General features: G+C 33.2%; 1 protein-coding gene and 1 long non-coding RNA gene across 3 annotated transcripts in view; one reads left to right on the top strand and one right to left on the bottom strand.

The window, feature by feature from the left end:
* The window catches only part of LOC127553649 (uncharacterized), a 31,802-nt gene extending 21,513 nt beyond the window's left edge, over nt 1-10,289 (top strand). The window contains exons 2-3 of the long non-coding RNA XR_007951791.1: nt 8,964-9,091; nt 10,179-10,289. This is a non-coding gene — a long non-coding RNA (uncharacterized LOC127553649). The remainder of the gene's footprint in view (nt 1-8,963; nt 9,092-10,178) is intronic.
* Nucleotides 1-19,672, bottom strand: part of MID1 (midline 1) — a 194,313-nt gene that overhangs the window by 35,984 nt on the left and 138,657 nt on the right. For both annotated transcript variants that reach the window (XM_051984539.1, XM_051984540.1), the window contains exons 4-6: nt 14,753-14,860; nt 10,307-10,455; nt 1,831-1,958 (exon numbers count right to left, since the gene is read on the bottom strand). In XM_051984539.1, coding sequence (XP_051840499.1) covers nt 1,831-1,958; nt 10,307-10,455; nt 14,753-14,860 — 385 coding nt within the window. The remainder of the gene's footprint in view (nt 1-1,830; nt 1,959-10,306; nt 10,456-14,752; nt 14,861-19,672) is intronic.

Here is a 19,672-nt window from a genome sequence, read left to right as displayed (position 1 = left end):
CCCCAAATTGAAACATTATCTAACCAAAAAAATTCTTTATGCTAAGTAATAGTACACTATGCCAGCACATACTGTTGCTGCATACATGAGACAGTTTGTGCAACTATTAGGGAATAAACCAATTTGTTTTTTTTTTTTTTCTATACCTAACATTCTTTCTTTCCTTTGAGGTCTACAACAGTCATTGTTTTCTCTCTGAAAATCTCTCCTCTTTTGCACTGTTTTGTAATTGTTTAACAGCTGCATCTATCACATTCTACTTTCCATAATAGTTTAATAATGAACATCATATTCTGTAATGTTCTCTTCTCTAAAATATAATAGTTCTCTGGGATTGCTCCCAGGTTTCTTGGGGAGCTTCTGGAGGCTGCCTTAATTTCAGTTCAGTGTAATAATCACCTCAAATGCAGTCAGGAGTTAAAGTCCAGTCCTTTTATTGTCTCTTCCAAAATAGCCTGGTTAGTTTTCTTAGAGACCTATCTCTCTCCTTGGTTCCATGAGCTCCTGTTGCTAGTCCTTTGTCTCTTCCAGCTTCAGCCTTTCTCCTTCTGAATTCTGGCTCTGAATCTCCCAAAAGTCTCTAGTTGGCTTGTGGGAGCTCCTTATATATGATCGCTTAAAGGTGTGAACTCAAAGGTTGACTCCTTCTCCGAGAGAGTGGGATTGTGGGAGCTGTGACATGTGAATCTCCTCCACTGAACTTGTGAATCTCCTGGACTTGTGAATCTTATAAAACTCCAATGAGTACTAAATACATTAGTGAGCTAGAGAACTGCTAAGCATGATGCTAAAATTAGACAACCGACTTAGCACCTTGTAAGAATCCTAACATTATTCTCCTACTTGACTATAAGCTCCTTGAGGATAAGGCCATAACTTTTTGCTTTTATATAACTAAGGCCTATCAGTTTCTACCTAATAAATGTTTGTTCACTTGAAATGCAAGAAGCATGGTACTACAGAAATAGTAATAGTTTTGAAATCAGGGAAACTGATTTGAAATCCTACTTTCACCTGAAGTGCCTTCCAACTTTAAATCTGGGATATTGAGAAGTGAAGCAAATGATTGCCCATACCCCTGTGAACTTCCTCATAGAAGAAAAGTGGATCTTTTTAAAAAAGAAATTTACTACCAAAACAAAAGATTGCAAAATCCATTGGGAAGTGCCCTGAACTTCCAGTGTTTAGGCATTCTGAAGTGGAGAAGGAATATGTGTGATAAAAAAAAAAGTTTGCTGGAAAAGGAAGTAAACATTTGTTAAAGGCCTTCTATGTACTAGTTGGTATATTAATATCCCCATTTTACAGTTGAGGAAATTGGAGCTCAGGCTTGTCACTCCATGTCCAATACTCTCTATCCACTGAGTCAACTTACTTGCCTTATGTAATCTCAATTAATCCAAAAATGACTTCTACTAAATATCTTCATATGAAGCTTTGAAACAATGTTAGATTTCTGATCATCAGAATCGTATTTTCCATTTGATTAAATGTAGTTTGCCTCAGTATTTCATAAAGGTAATATGACTAGAATATAAAGATTTTTTAAAAATTATTTTATTTTATTTTATTTATGTCTTTGGCTGGGGATAGAGGCAGTATGCGTAGGAGATAAGAATTCTCTCTACTTAATATTGAAATGTCTTCTTTTCCCTCCAGCTATAAATTAGACCTGCTTTTTTGAGGATAAAATATTCATGTGGTATCATGGTTGGAAGAAGTTTGAACTTTCTTTCTAAACCAAAGGTCTTCTAGATTATTTGTGAAGAAAAAAAATCAAAGAATAAAGATGTAACCTGTGTAAAGAATGAGATAAAAAAAATACAATACCTGTAAGGTAATCCAGACATTCTAGTAATTTCTTCTCTCTGGAAAAATCTAATGCGAAGGTATCAAAAGTGTCATTGAGGTTAATTTCAGGAATTAGGACCTGAGAGGATGCAGTTGCCATAGAGACCCTATGATTAAAAGGAAAAGTTTTTAGAAATTTACAGATAGCCTTCACATTCATTCCTTAGAACTCTCTCCCTCCCTTACCTTTTTTCTCTTACACACACACACACACACACACACACAATATAGCCAAGAATATATTTTAAAAATCTGTATTAACATATTTAGTTCCTTAGAATAGTACACAATGCAAAACCTTTTCTTGAAACAAGAGTTCAAGCATTAAATTCCTCCACCAGTCCATTTCTCTCTTTAAGAGTAAGGAATTGAATACCCCATCCCCTTTACTGCTAAATAGCAAAGTTTCCTTTGGAAGCTAAAGAATATTCATATTTTATGCTGTTCTCTATTTAACAGCTTGGCACTGTCAAATGCAGGCCCAGTAAGAAGCTTATTGCTTCAGGCATTCTTTCACACATCTGTCTGAAAAAACTGTTGGAATCAGTCTCCAGAAGTTCCCTATTTCAAAAGAAATTTATCAAAATGTGAAATCCATAAAGGACAAAATAAAGATTTTTAAAAGCTCCTATATGATATTGTTTTAATTTAACCACTCACTGGCTCGGCTGTAAAAAGTGAATATTTTCTGAGTATTTTTAAAAAAGTAATTATTATTCACTTCACTCCTTTCAACATGGGATTCTTTTTCATTCACTCACTGCATAAACCATGGAATAAATGCATGAGCTTTCTCATAAATTCTCCTTGTAGATGCACAATTTTTTCCTATGCATTGAGGCTCCACTGATTAGATTTCTTGTGAACAGACTGCAATACAAAACTATTTCTATAAATCGGCCTATTTGGGTGAGCTCCAGAAATGAGAAGTGATCAATCAATCATTACTAGTATTGTACCAACTACAGTGCTAAGCATCAGGAAACAGAGTCAAAAATAAGACAGTCCCTGCTTTCGAGGAGACATTCTAACCCATCTGAATGACTATGCTGGAATGTTTCATTAATACGCATACTGACTGCATCAAACAGTGGTTTCCCTTGAAAAAAACGACCATGACACATTGGAGATTCTGTGCTTCTCAAACTCATTGTCCTCATCTTTTACTCTTGAACAATTGATATGATTGATATCTTGATAACAATAATTAAATGTTAATTGATTTTGCATGTGTTGGTAATTTTAGCACTAAAGAGATCTTAGATCACTTAGTTCAAACCAGTAATATTATAGATAAAGTGATTGAGTGAAATAAATGGGATAAGTGATTTGTTCAGGGCCACACAGCTAGTAAGTATCCAAGGTCATATTTAAACTCAGGAAAATGAGTCTTCCTGACTCCAGGTCGGGCACTCTGTGTACTATGTCATTACCTAGCTACCCTAGGAGACTCCAATTCTAGCTTTGTTATTCTTCCCTACATACTCCTATAAGGTATGTTGCTAAACTTAAAAATGATTGCAGTTCCCTTTGTTTCTGTGAATCTAAAATCTAAAACAATCCTATGCCTGATCATTGCTGCTCTGTGCAGAAGTGTATATATCATGGAGCTTGGATCCACAAAAGCTGAATTCTGATCCTGTCTCTGATACTTCCCATTTTGGAACAAACCAAATGACCTGTTTTAGCTTCATTTCATCAACTCTAAAACAGGAATGATAATAATTCAAAGAATTGTTGTATGGATAAAATGAAATAATGTATATAAAGGGCTTCATAAATCTGAAGGTGAAATATAAAATACTAGATATCATTTGCTTTTATTGGGGCTTTTATTTCCCCTGGAATTCTGGTTAGGGACTAAGTGACTTCATGTGTTATTCTACTTCTCAGGAGATGGAACAGACAACTGAGAATTAAGTGATATGGTTAGATTGGTACATGCATTGCTTATACTTCTATTTGCATTTGCCAATTTTTTCATCAATAAACCCACTTGAGAGTGTTAAGATATATATGCATGAATTTGTGTTTGTGCTCCTTCAGATTAGCCCTCAAACTGGATTTATTTAAGTTACCAGAGAGTGAGTTCCTTTCCCTCTATGGGGCTTTTTTTTTCATCTGTAAAATTAAGAAGTTCATAAGATTGAAAACTAAAAGGGACCTTAGAGATCATCCATTTCATAAAGGAATTTATAGAAAAGCAATCTCTTAGGAAAGTGAAGTGGTTTCTTTAATATCACAAGCTAGTAAAAGATTTTTGTTGTTCAACCAATTTGGCAATGATCCTGGAGTAGCTGCTATTGCCTTCTCTGAATCATTTTAGAGATGAGGAAACTGAGGCAAATGGGGTTAAATGACTTGCCCAGGTGATGTGTCTAAAATCAGATCTGAAGTCAGGAAGATGAGTCTTCCTACCTCCAAGCTCAGTACTCAGTACTTTTGCACCATCTGAATGTCTGCAGTAAATAGTACAGCCACAATTTGAATCTAGAATAGCACTCCTTACTCTATCCCTTACTGGTATTCTAGTATTAAGATGGCTGACATTCTATGTTTTTATTCCCAATAAGAGGTCACATTTTATCATATACATATCAAGACACTGAAATTCCAAATGCCGGTGGCCCGACCTCTAGTTGCAAAAACTAAGTGAAAAATTCAAAGACTTCATGCAGATCTGTACAGAAATGTTATTGGACCTTTTGAATTATTTAAAAAGGTAAAAGACTGATTCTATTAAATTAATCATATATAACAGGGAAAATTTTGCTGGTGATAATGAGAAATTCACAACATTAATTTCCAGCCACCATTTTTGTCTATCAAAGCACATATGCCAGAACTCTTGATTGCCCCTCTGAAACTACTTCTGAAAGCAGATCAGTTTACTGAAGACTTGTTCTGCCCAGTTGTTCTTAACTCATTTTCTCTATGTTTCTTTGTCTCTGTTTCTGGAGTAGCCATAAATGAATATACATAAAATGAATGAACTCAATTCTATGAATCTTATTATCAGGTGGACCATAAAAAGAGAAGATTTCCTAAAGTTAAGGATAGAAAACTCATCACAAAGGTATCTGAGTTTTAACACCTACTTTTATGGATATCTGTTTTTAACACCCACTCATTGTTTAAATGTAGGAAAGGTGACTATCACTAGAATTTCAAATTCTCTCTTGGAGTGTTAAGCTAAAGAAATGATGCCAAAGTCAACATTTCAGGGCATACTTTTATTTCCTAAATCCTTGTTGCCAATTCCTTTCCCTTTCAGATAACTTGTCAAAATCCATCAAACTTTTTTTTTTACTGGTATCCAAGTTTCAAATTTTTATTCTTTATTATTTTTTCCTTTAGGTCAAATATTTCCTAATATATTTTGAGGCATCTAAAGACATATTTTTTCCTCTGTATTTAAATAGTATATACTAGAAATGGCATTGAAGCAGATTGATTGATCCATGGAACAGTAATGGTATTCTACTAAAATAATAGTATCTTAGAGTTGAGAAGGATCTGAGAGTTTATTTAGCCAATTACAGGGGTTCTAAATGTGGGATCTAGCAACTTATTTTTAAAAAGATATTTTGGTAACTATTTCAATATGCTTGATTTCCTTTGTAATCTTATGTATTTTTTAAAATAAATATTCTGAGAAAAATCCATAGGCTTCTCCAAATTGCCAAAGAAATCTATGATACAAAAATATTAAGAATCCCTGGCCTAGTTCAATACCCGCATCTCTCAAATTATGTTCTATAGTAGTCATATCAGACTCAAGTAGAAATAGATCCTAAAGAGCTTACAATGTTGGAAAAAACCCACAAATAATCATTATCTATGTTGTATAGTGTGTGTGTGTGTGTGTGTGTGTGTGTGTGTGTGTGTGTATTGTATGTTTGTTTTGGTTAAATATTGCCTGATTTACATTTTAATTTGGTTAGAAATTTGGACACAGTGAACAAATGCAAAAAACAAACTCATCTACTTTGCTCTTAGCATCATCTGCTTTTTTTTTGTTTGTTTTAAGCTTATGTATGTTTTAAGCTTAAGTGATGAAGAGCACTGGAGAATGGTTGACAATCATATGACACAAGTTGACATCTTATTAGTCTAGAATCAATCATCTAAAAATAATGTCTAGCATATAATTTGCAGAAAAATTTGTTTTGAAAGAGATGAAATAACTTTTATGTATATTCTTAATTTATGTTTTAATATAAATGTTTTTCTATTAATAACAATTTGGCTAGTTCAACAAAATAAAAATATGAAAAGATAAGATGCAAAAGTATTAATAAAGTCTAAAAAATGAAAAAAAAATCCATGAACCAAACTTGATACTAAATCCCAAATACAAGAGAACTGAAAATTTGATTACAGCTATGCTGTCATCAACAATTTCAAGTGAAAATGTGAAGAGCTAAAAAATAAAGAAAAAGAAAAAAGTGTCATAATAATGCCAAAAACCAGGTTAAGGGTTTGTGGGGGTGGAGCAGGGGAGAGGGATGAAAATTGTTGTGAGGCATCTTATAAGATTATGAATTACTTATTATAAAATACTTATTGAAAACAAACAATCCATTCTCCTCACTAAATTATTTATAATAAGGTGATTTTCAGAGATATCATTTATCTGAAAGTTTAAGATTTAAAAAAAATAACTTAATGTTGTTCAGTCTGTATTCTAGTGCTTATAGTGCTGGTAAAGTTATTGCTGAATAGGATACCCACCCCATGCTGGAGAAGTTCTACATGCTGGAAATTTTGATTCAAATTCTGTTCATCTGTAACATTTACCCATTTGATCTGTTTTTGTCAAATAGTAGACAGCTATGAAATTATGTTTAAAATTAACCTATGAAGATCTTTGCAACAGGTTGATAGCTATGTGATCAATAAATTTAAATTTTCATTTTTCTTCTAGTAGTGTCACAGATTTGACATTGGTAACTTATTTGACCGGTTCAGTATAGTTCAGGGTTTTTTTGTTTGTTTCCTCCTAGAATTTGTCGTACTCTTCCCCAAGTTTAAAACATAAATTTAAATAGACACTTTTTTGTTTTGTTTTTAAAAATGTCCAATAAAACAGAAGATATTGAAAAGAACAAATTCTGTAATATTGCCAAAGAGAAAATAAGGTTAATCTGATGTGTTTTATTTTTAAGGAATCCATGCTGATTCCTGATGATTGATATTTCTACTTTTTTTTAGGGGAATAGTGTAATACTACTTATTACAGTAGATCATCCATTTAATAATTCATTCTACTGGAGATTTTGTTAGGACACTTTTCAGAAGATCATTAGTATATAGTTTGAGGAAATTACCACCTCCCACTTTTTTGAAAATCAAGACATTTGACCATCTCCAGTGATTCAGAATCTCCTATTCTCTATTGCTAAAAATTAAATCACATTGTAAACTCTTTCATTGCCTGATTTCATTGCCCATGACTTTTCTGGGTTTAACCAACTGAACTTATTGAAAATATCTAGGTAGCCACAGTATCTCCTCCTTATATTGGGCTACAGAAAATTAAAAGGCCTTTATAACCATTCAAGTAAGCTGCAATGATGGTCTGACCTAGGGTAGTAACTGAATTAAGAGAGAAGAAGACATAGAAGGTAGATGTTATAAAGGTATAAATGACAAGATTTGGTGGTTATGAGAAGTGAAAGTGGGGAGTCAAATAGATTATGACTCTCCAAACTGATAGGGACTTCTCTCGCCTCAAATTTTCCTCCATCTGTGAATTGATCTCCTTTTTGCTTTTATCATATTCTTCTTGGGATCATACATGTCTGAGTATATGTATAACCCTCTACCATTAGACTGAAATCCCTTTAAAGGAAATTATGACTTCATCAAAACTGATATGACATTTTTCAGCTCTATATCTCTATCCATTAGCATGGGGCTTTATATAGAGTAAGAACTTTAATAATATTTGATTAATTTGCTGAATAACTATGTACACACATGTACCTATAAGCATAGGTATACATATGTATACATACACACATACATATGAAGTTATACATATACAATGGGGGAGGAAAAGGGGGGGAAGAAAGGGAGAAGGGAAAGGGAGAAGAAAGAGAGCAAGAACAAGAGTGAGGGAGGGAGAATAAGAGCATTATTATGCTTAAAGAACTTTTTGGAACTGTTCACAGGTATGTAATATCTGCAAGTCTGAAAGCTTTTTCTTGGGCTGTCAAGTATGTGCCAAGTGATGAAGAGAAAACACCTAAGTGCCCATATAGAGAAACCTAAGACAAAGATTAAATAAGAGGAGAGAGACAGAAAGATAAGGCAGAGAGAAAAGCCCAAGAGACACATGGAGACAGGTAAATAGAAAGGAGTCTAGGAGCCAAAAGAAATGCTGAAATACAGAACTGGATAAGGAGCTCTGGGAAAAAATATAAGGAAAAAAATTAAGATAGACAACAGTGGAGACAGAAAAAGAGACAAAGCTTCTTATCAATTATTTCTAAGCTTGATATTTTGAGGGGGGGAAACTTTCAGTACACACACATTTATGAAGTAGTAGAATGAAATTTTTGTGTCCATAGATGGTAAAAAAAAGAAAAAGAAAAAAAAAAAGAAAGAAAGAAAAAAAATGAGGCACCAGATTCAGGATGTTAAGTAATTCTGGCTCAGTGTCAAGGATAGCACAACAACAACAACAACAACAACAACAACAACAACTCTTCATATTTTCTTCTTTCACTTACTCTGAATTCCAAAAGAAAAAAATTGGAATATAAATCTTTCCTTCCATTCATTTATCATCTTGACAATCATAGAGTTGGATTTAAACCAAAAGTTATTAGTAGGAATTAAAGCCCATTATCCAAATATGAATTTAACCAACCCATTTTTGCCCTTCCATAAGCCTTTCTGTAGTTTTAACATTTTCTGAAAGGCCTTGCTCTGTACATGCAGGAGGTGCTTTTACTGTCCTGCATATGTACATTTTTCTATTTGTATTCCCTCCCCCAATCCCGAAATACATTGAGACCTGTTCTTGTAGGACGGTTGTCTTTCTTTATTTTAGTCAAAATAAGTTTGTACATAGAATACTATATCTTTCTTTTTCTTTTTTGTAGGAAGGGAGTGATGGCAGTGGCAAGAAAGATTGCTGAAAAAAATGAAGGCCATAATATTCACTTCATAAGGGTGTTTTGCAATTTATAGCTGGAAAAGTACTCAGAGATCTCAGTTTGAAATGCATGACGTAAGTGTAAACTAGTCCTATTTGAATTTACTGTGTAGGATCCTTGTTGGAGTACTGTTTCCAGTTTTAAACTTTAAGATGGATATAGTAAAATTGGAGAAGGTCCAGAAGAGAGCAATGAAAATGATTAAATGTTTGGGAAAATAGTACCCCTGAGGAAAAGAATTGGGCTTATTTAAACTGGAGAAGAGCAAGCCTCAAAAATATGAAGTTGAAGATAACCAGCTATTGTCCATATTCTCTGGAAATGGACCAAGAACAAACGTGCTTAATTAAGAGCAGGAGGGATTTGGGTTAGATATAAGGAAGAACTTTTTTTTCTTTTGGTCAATGAAGAATCTCTTATAATCAGTCTCTTGAGAGAGCAGTGAAAAATTCAGTGTTCTTATGATCTTGCTTTTAAAAATTATAAATTGGCAAGTTAGACAAATAGCTTTATGGAATTAGGTGAATTCAGTCAGGCTTCCTAATTATCTGATTTGATGATGTCTTTGGGTAAAAAAAGATGTGTTCCAGGGATCTTGTGAAGCTAAATCAAAATACCAGTATTGATAGTGAGTTCACTGACATACTGTAAGTTTCAGCTACTTTATAGAGGAGGATATATATACACATACATATACATATATATTTTTCTAATGGAACTCTGTGCATCATTTAGAACCAGTTCTAATTAAGCCTCTGCGATCAATAATAAAATGAATTACATTCAAACGAGTTATCAACAGCTGGAGTGAGAGTGTGTGTGTGTGTGTGTGTGTGTGTGTGTGTGTGTGTGTGTGTGTGTGAAAGACCCACACCAATAACCAAATGAGAAACAGAATTCTTCTCCCTCTTATTTCTTGGTCTAAATCTTTAAAAAAAAAAATCAGTTTGGCTCTGAATTTCAAAATAAATGCTGTGTTTCCCCCCCTACCCCAATCACAAGATTTTTTTTTTTTTAAACAGGATCTTATATTTCTACCTGCATAATTCTAGTCCTGTAATTTCTCAGTACCTCATGACTATTACTGAAAGATTTTTGACATTTCAATGTAAAACATCTACAGTATCGAACAAGGCCATTCCAAACCTTTTTTCTCCCCAGGACTCAGCACTTGATTCTAAACAAATGGCAAGCAAAGGACATCAAGAACCTCCTGACTATCCCAATCAAGAACGGTCACCATGTACATACAGCCAGGAAGTTTCCCACGTATCTGGCCATCTATTTACCTTTCAGTGATATTTTTTGCTGTCTGTAAGAATCTGGCATGGTCATTCTCCTTCAGGGACTGTTCAGCTTGGGAGATGAGTGATGTAGAGCGTTCAATACATTGCTTGCAGTTTGCAATCTGCTGGGCCAGTTTTCGAAGTCTTACCACCTTGAATAAAGAGGAGGGAGAGAGAATAACTATCATAACTGCATGCTATACTGGCCTACACGTTTCTTTTATTTTCCTGGATAGAATTCTGCTAATCTGTGGAATAAGGAAACTCTTACTTTTGAATTGATTCCTTGATATAAAAAAAAAAAAAAAAAAGTGTTACAATTGCAAATAAGAAAGGATGCCAGACTATTTAAGTGTTCCATCAAGTCACTTGGTAACCTCTGGACACTCGTAGGTTGTCTCTACCTATGTTTTTTCAAGTGAACTATGAAGATAACACATCTTTCGTAGATAGGATTTTAAGGTTAAAGGGGAAAAAAATTTAAAAAGCTCTTTGTGATCTTGAGGGAAATGTTGCTAGAAAAGCATTAAGTATTATTATTTCCTCTCAAATATGTAAAATCCATGTGTTAATGAACAAAATGAGAGTGTTTCTTTCCACTGATTAATTTTTTCCAAACTGAGAACATTAGAGAGAGCCAAAACAAGCACAGCTGGCCATTTCCCCTTACTCAGGACGTCATTTCCTGGCACTTTGTGCTTTCATGATAACTAAGGACTATTTTGATAAGCATTTCCCTGCAATGATGAAAATGCACATTTGTTTTACAACTCTAGTGCCATATTCCTACCTTTTATTTCTTGGAAATGACCCCAGAATATTCTTGGCAAAACCATTGCTACAATCAAAGATAAAAACCAAGGCAATACTCTTGACTTTAGCCTTTGGTGCTTAAACTATCCAGGGAGATTACTTTTTTAAACTGACTAAAACCTGAGTTAAAAATAGACAACTAATTGACATAGACATATGTTTAGGACCCAGATCTACATACTGAGGTCCTGGCAAGTCTAAAGATAATAATGAAATGGAAAATAGGACAAGGTGAAAGAATATAGAAGAGGTTATTTAATCTGTCTTCCAAAAATTCTGGCTCGGGTCTCCTCCAAAATTCCTTTAACTTCTACAAATTCTTCATTGCTCCATGTCATCATTCTCATCCTCACCTAATTTCTAATTGAAGAAAATTAGAGAAGGAAAACTATAACTTTAAGTCTTGGAGGAACATCAAGACCTAGTTACCATTATTGCAAATAAGGAAATGAATGATAAGTTGATAAGAAGAAACAACATTTTGGTCTAAAGATAAAAAATAAAAACAAACCTTAAAATGGTTCTTCCTGCTAACATATTAATAATTTTTTTCTGTCTAGAGATAGACTAAATCCTGAATATAAAGGCAGACATAAGATGAAAAACGCTTATTGAATTGATTAGAGTTTGGCTTCTATCACCAAGTAGGGCTTGAGGGGAGACCCATTTTAGGGATCCTAGTACTGATTATTTTGAACACTTTTTTTTTTCATCCTTATAAGAGAGACTGACATTTTCTTCAATCAACAGAGTAAACTGATTAAGAGAACTTTCTGATAGCAATAAAGAGCAATATTTCCTTACAATATGAAGGATTTTTAGAAATCTATTAAGCATCAGCTGATGAAAGATATGATTCACCATAACTCTTCCAGGAAAAAATTGGCAAAATCATGTAAGGCCAGGATGGAACATTATCAAGATAATTTTGTGTCAATACCTCTTTCTTTTTAAAACAATAACATCTTTTAGTAATGACATTAGACAGATTGTAAATAAGATGTGTACATACACTATGTTGTCCTTCCTTAAAAATATATGAATATATATATCCCATCATATTAGTGAGAGTTATGATGCCTCAGGGAGAAGAGAGATCCATATCTTGGGCAAGTTGAATCAAGCAAAATTTAGAAACCATTCTTGAAATATTATAGGATTGCTCTTCAGAGAGCAATTTGGGGGACATATTCTTAAAATGAAGAGGCAGTATGTCTGAATAATGTACTGTATGCTGCCCTCAAGGGTGTGATCTTTCCCTTCCCAGTCAGACCTTGGACATTTTGCAAATAGTTCTCTTTCAATAGATAACCAAAAAGTTTATATTTATATAGCACACATAAAAACATTTCATCCACACATACTATATATACACTTATGCATGCACATACATGCATATTTACATATACATATATCCATGTGTGACTACTTTGCTACTGGAAAAATTTTATTTTATAACCTAAGGACACAAAGTAAAATCTTTAATAAGAGTCTATATGCCATGGATTATTACTCACATTTTTTTCCCTTTAGGAAATAAATGCTTCATTCATGACCTCTTAAATCCATCTATAACTATCATGGAAACATTTTATCCATTATAGTTGATTTCTAATGTGAAATTAAGTGCATTTCAGGCAATCTCTAGATAGCCTATTATACTTTTTATTTTAAAAGCCCATCTCAACTCTCACATATGCTTTATAGGAAACTTTATTCTCACCAGTCATCTTCAAATGCCAGCTAATCCTCCTAAGAAAAGCAAATATTTTAGTGGGTAAGTGTTTTATGGAAATGGTATTTCTCCAAGGCTTTGGATAAGTCCAAACAACTAAAGAGACATTTTTGCTCAAACTTTCAAACCTATACTAGCTATACTGAATTTTCAAGCCTTAGTACACACCCAAACAAGTTACAACAAGGAACTATTTCTATTAGTTGAGATCTTACTCATTTAGCACATATTTTATAGTAGCCTGGAAATTATAAGTAGGTTAGTCAGAATCTGGATTTCACCATCAACTTCTGATTTGGCTTTGTGCATGCTGACACAAATGGATTAAACTGATTTCCTTCAAGATTATGATGGGTCCTCTCAGTTTTTCCATGTCATCAATGACATTTACTTTAGGCATGCATATTAGATTAGACCTCAGTATTTGCAAAGAAAATTTAACCATATTACCTCTGACTTATCTGATATCTTTTGAATTAGAATCTTAAAGATTATGGTTTGTAATATAGCAACCTTGCTAGTAGTTATTAGAGTTTGGTCTATGCAAAACAAAAACTAGGCAAAGTTGAAGATAAAATTTTATTTCATGTTTTTAATTCCATTCAACAAACTATTTTGGCCATTGAGGATTCAAGAACATTTGAAAGTCCCTGATTTCAAGGAATTTATATTATAAAAACTGTATCTTGTATAGTATGCAGATTACCAACCAATAGAGGAGCTAGTCTGGAGCTCCCTTTAATTCAGCCAGCCTATGACTCAAAATGTTTTTTGCCACATGTAAAGTGTTATAGTGTTTTTAACAGTCAGAAAAACTTAAGGCACTAAGGAATTAATATACATGGATAATGTACACAGATGATAGAAGAAAACAAATTTTAGCAACAATTCAACATTGAAATTCAAGTTATTAAAGAGATTTCATTTTGGAGGCACCTTGTTTTGCCTTAAAGTAATGTCCTAGAGATGACAATTTGGATTTGGAAAAAGTAACTTTTAAAGATGTTTGACCATAGGATAATGTCCAGTTGATGATGGGATCTTGAGAGTTTCATAAATTATTTTATCTACTTGTAACTTTGTAGACTATTCTCTCTGCCCCATTTAACCTGCAGGTATAGTTTTTAGGTCATGTAATAAGAAACAAAGGACAAAACTGAAGAATTTTTTTTTATAGATAAAACCAAACTTAGAAATAATTATGTTCTGAGTGGTGGTTTCTTTGTATCCCTCAAAATATATAGCAGATACTAAAAAAAAATCTGTTAGTTTAAATAAATTTATCTAATTCAGAATTCTTTGATACTTCAGAGGAGCTGTCATCTCATCAATGCAGATATTCCTCATTCTAACTTAGACCACCACCCCATGTACCTTGTAATTTTGTTGAAAAGCATTTATTATCTAATTATTTTACTAGTTTCTAAGCTATTAGCTAGTTTGTTTACTAGTTTCATGAAAATCTTTTTCATGCTACTTCAAAAAAATTGTGTATCATAAATTTTTTTTATACTATGATAAAAACTTTTATAGATTTCTTAGTTAACTGCTTGTAATTATAAATTGTAAATTTTAATGAAATTACATTCATTTTCAACATCAAACACTTTGGTAAAATATCATAGAAATGCAATTTACTTTTTCTTTTTAAAGTGTCCAATAGAAAAGAAACATTAAAAACTCTAAAAATTTTGGAGTAATGATAAAAAGAAGAGTAAAAACTTCTGATTTCATCAGAAGATTTTGAATTTGAGACAATGAGCAAAGATTATAGTTAATATGTTCATTTAGAATAACTGATTTTTGTGAATAGTTTCTCTAATGAAATTTTGAATATGTGTGCAGAGGATGGTGTGGGAGGATATTTATCCAGAGGAAATATTCAAGAAGATATATCTTACCTTCCCTTCTTTGATTTTGGTTCCAATAATTTGGCGTCTCTGTTGGATGATTTCAATGAGTAGGTCACATTCTTCCATCAGTTTGGTTTCTTGTCGTGATGCATTGACCTAGAGAATGAGTCACAAATGGTCAGTACACATCTGGACTTTATTTTCAGTCCATGTTTACTTTGGCTCTGTGCAATATGTTTCTGGTGGCAGAACATGCATCTGAAAAACTTTTTTAAACTTTAGCTCTCCTTCTTATAGTTTCTAGCTTTGGGGAATTTTGGTTTTCTCTTGGCTTTCTTATTTTTAAAAGTGTCTGAAATTTGAAACTAATAGAAGTAAGGAGCTAATCTGAAGATTTCATTGTGGTTAGACTGGTGTGAATATCCTTTGGGCAAACTTCCTCACATCATTCCAAAGAAATGTTTTTTAATTCTGAAGTTTAGCCCCATAAATAAGAATTTAAGTTAGGGGTTTAGAGGCAAGTTTGTATTACCATAAATGTCATTAACACCTCCTTTATATACAAACCTTAATTAATATACAAACCTGACTTTCTGCCTCCCAGAGGCAACCTAATATGGGTAAAGAGCTAGTCTTAAAGCCAGGAAGACCTAAAAGTTCAAGTCCTACCTTCAACACATGTTGGTTGTATTACTCTGAGTAAGTTCTTTTATTCTTAACATTTTAGGCCCTAGCTTCTTAAACTGTTGGTCACAACCCCACATGAGGTCTTGTAACTGAATTTATAATTTGTTATCAGTAAATGTTTCTTTTGTAGATCAATTTTATATACCTATATAGCCAGGGTTACGTAAAAATTCCTTAGGCAAACAGGGGTTGATCTAGACAATTCTCTAAGACTCTTAAGTTGCTGAGACAATTCCTATTTACCTACTGATTTTGGCCAAAAGAATTTCCACACCGAAAGATCACTATGACAGCAAAATGACTTATTCCCTAATCCTCCTCCTTACTGCAAATAGATCTTGTGATGTCTGAATTTTAAATCTGCCAAGTATGTGATTTTTAAAAATTGGAATTGGTATATTTTCAATTGCACAAAGTTCTAGAAAGAAGTCATATCATTTTAGCAAAAAAAAGAAAAAAAGGTTGGGTTGTCTATTAAAACTTTAAATACTTAAAAATTTGTTTTTTAAATGAATCTCATTTTTATTGATGTCTTTTGTTTTGATGCCATACTGATTTTTGAATATAACTTTCCTTCTTCTACACAATGAATTCTCTCTTAGAATGAAGATTTTAAAAGAAAGATGACAAGAAAACAATTCAGGAAACCTAGCTAATATCAATGATAATGATTGACTATCATATTATGTCCTATTATATCATATTTATTATATCATAACATAACCATACAATTATTTGTCTTATTTCACAACTATAGTTCACTACAGGAGGAAGATGGGGACACAAGGAGGTGTGATTTCTCAAGTAGTATTTTCATACTTTACTTTGGATGCTTTCACCTTTCATTAGCTTTTTAATGTGAGAGAACATATGTGAACTTTACAATCAGGTGACTATCAGTCATGAGAAACATTTAGAACATACTGTTTTATTTTATGCAAAGATAGTTTTGATATTTTTGCTCACAGATAGCAAGACAGAAAACACAGCTGTAAGAGATGGAGATAACAGTTCTAAATCATACTATTTTGGCTCAAGCCCTGTATGAGCTTTCTTTTATTGGCACTGACCTCAAAACAACGAAGAATTATTGTAACCTTGGCAATTCTGGTGCATCTCTAGTAGAGGTCATAGCTCAGCCATCAAGTTTTGATTTAGGATATTGCATTTAAGCTAGAATGAATTTGTTTTCTAAAAACTAAGTAAAACTAGACATGGGGAAGAGAATGAAATTTGAGACTGTTTCCACTGCTGTTAAATTAAACGCTGGAATCTTTAAAATACTTTCAATTTCACTCCTGTCATCAGGGAACAGGACTGATAGAGAGTAGGTAGGAAGGTTACCCCGAGTAAAGAATTGGGATATATATTATAGTCACTGAGAAGAAGCTACACTCAGGAACTCACATAGCATGTTGGTTTATCATAAAACATGAATGAAAGGGAACTTTCAATGGAACTATAAGAGCAGAATTTTAAAGCCTGCTTCTCTTAGTATTACTTCCACCTTCCAAAAATTATTTCCTTTTTTTCTTACTTAATTATTTATTTTTAGTCTGTTCGTTTCCTTTGACCATTTATGAATTGGAGATTGGCTTGAATTCTTATAAATTTGAGTCAATTCTCTTTCTATTTTAGAAACGAGGCCTTTATCAGAACTTTTAAATGTAAAAATGATTTCCCAATATATTGCTTCTCTTCTGATCTTGTCTGCATTAGTTTTGTTTTACATGTACATTCTTTGAAAATTTAAAAAAAACCATATTTCCTTCTGAATCATGTTGGGAGAGAAAAATCAGAACAAAAGGGAAAAATCATAAAAGAAAAAGAAAGCAGGAAAAAAAAAAGTATTATGTTGATTTACATTCAGTCTCCACAGTTCTCTCTCTGGATGTGGATGACATTTTCCAGCCAAAGTTTCAATAATTTATTCCAACAACTATTTATTAAATGCCTTCCATGTGCAAGATGAGATGCAGTTTGGCCTAAGTAGCTTAAAATAGGTTTTTAAAAAAGTAGTTTAAAAAAAAACAAAGCCACTCTTGTAGGCAGATAGTAAGTTCTACCTGTAGCTCTAAGTTCTATTTATGACACAACTAGTTATATGATGGGCAATTCCCAACTTCCTAGTTCTCTAGGTAAAGAAGATAAATTGCAAAGAAAGTGCAAACTGTTAGGCATTGGGGATCAGAGATGGCAAAGGACATAGTCTTTTAATGGGAAAAGAGGGAGAAATAATCTGACCAGTACAAAAATAAGCATGATGCAAAGTAAAATTTTAACCTATTTTCATTATTTTAAAATTCCACCAGTATTTTTCATATTTCCCAACTTATTGCCCTTGAATTGATTGTAATAGTGTATCACCATTGAGTTAATAAGGTGAAAGATATAATCATATCTGAATCATACTCCCAATAACAATAATAATAACAATAATAGCTGAATCAATTATAATAATAGTTACATAATAACAATAGCATATAATAATAGTTACAGCTTTTAGGTTTACAAAGTACTTTACTTGCATTGCCTCATTTAATCTTCACAATAACCCTCAGAGGTAGGTGCTATTCTGATTTCCATTTTACAGATGAGGAAACTGAGACTGAGAAAAGTGAAGTGACTTGCTCAGCTCTTGTGAGAGCTGGTAAGTGTCTAGGGTAAGATTTGAATTGGCTAGCATTCTATCCATTGCACCATTTGCCTTTTTTTTTTTTTCTAGAGCATGTGAAAGCAAAAAGCATACTACAGCAAAAGAGCTTGAAGACTTGGGTTTGTAATGTTGAGTGCATTCTTATTCTCACATTTATGATTTTCAATTTCTTCTTTGTAAAATGAAAGGATATTTGGACATGGCCAACTTAGGGATTTGTTTTGCTCATGTTTGTTAATAAGGACTTGTTTTCTTTCTTCCTCCTACCCACAAAATGGAAGGGAGAGAAATAATGAGGAGGAAATGCAAATAGTTTACATTCATTTCCCAGTGTTCTTTCTTTGGGTGTAGCTGCTTCTGTTCATCCTTGATCAATTGAAACTGAATTAGCTCTCTTTATTGAAGAGATCCACTTCCATCAGAATACATCTTCAAACACTATCATTGTTGAGGTATATAATGATCTCCTGGTTCTGCTCATTTCATTTAGCATCAGTTCATGTAAGTCTCTCCAATCCTTTCTGTATTCATCCTGCTGGTCATTTCTTACAGAACAATAATATTCTATAACGTTCATATACCACAATTTACCCAGCCATTCTCCAATTGATGGGCATCCATTCATTTTCCAGCTTCTAGCCACTACAAACAGGGCTGCCACAAACATTCTTGCACATACAGGTCCCTTTTCCTTCTTTAGTATTTCTTTGGGGTATAAGCCCAGTAGAAACATTGCTGGATCAAAGGGTATGCACAGTTTGATAACTTTTTGAGCTTAGTTCCAAATTTCTCGCCAGAATGGCTGGATAGGGCACTGAGATTTTCAAGGACTTGCTCAAGAGCCAATACTGCCCAAAGCCAATATTTATATTCTTGACTGCTAGGCAGCCTTTTTAACCACTATACCATGCCAAGTCTGGTTGGGAATACATTTCCAGAAACTTGCTCATCAATTATTATGTAATATAAAATACATTTTCAGAAATACAATATCATAGCTTTTCTCATAATATAGAAATTCCCCCAAACTTTGAAATATGAAATCCCCTAAACAGGATTTAGGTTCTCTGAGGGCAGAGATCATTTCAGTCTTTTTTTTTTTTTTTGGTAATTCTTGCTCTAGAGCTCTTCCCTCAGGATTCTAACCACAGGCTAGAAGCATGACCCATTATGGTAGAGGGAAGCTGCACTTGGATATCTTCAATGAGCATCCCTTTCCTCTTTTGAATGTCCTAAGAAAAGCTTTTGTTAACTGTAGATGGATTGAACATTTTTTTTGTTTTGTTGAAATCTCAGTCCTAAGTCAGGTCTGGCTGCAGAACCCTGGGTTCTTGGTAACATATATTAAACTAATTGTAGTCAAAAATATTGATGGGATTAAAGATCTAAAATTAGGAAAGACTATAGCATCTGGTCATCTAGCTCAATTTCTTTATTTTACGGAGGCTCAGAAGCATTAAATGAATTGGATCTCATAGCCCATATAGCAAAATCATGTCTTGGACTTCAATGAATACAGTTCTTTGCTTTCCTTTGAAATCAGAAAAGTTTACTTCCTTCAGATTCTTCTGAATAAATTTTTATAACTCCAATATATTTTACATTAAAAGCAAGTATGTCTTTAT

The sequence above is a fragment of the Antechinus flavipes genome, chromosome 3, assembly GCF_016432865.1.
Source record: "Antechinus flavipes isolate AdamAnt ecotype Samford, QLD, Australia chromosome 3, AdamAnt_v2, whole genome shotgun sequence".
NCBI lineage: Eukaryota > Metazoa > Chordata > Mammalia > Dasyuromorphia > Dasyuridae > Antechinus > Antechinus flavipes.
Note: the sequence above shows the minus strand (reverse complement) of the source record. Positions and strands in the feature narration are given on the sequence as shown.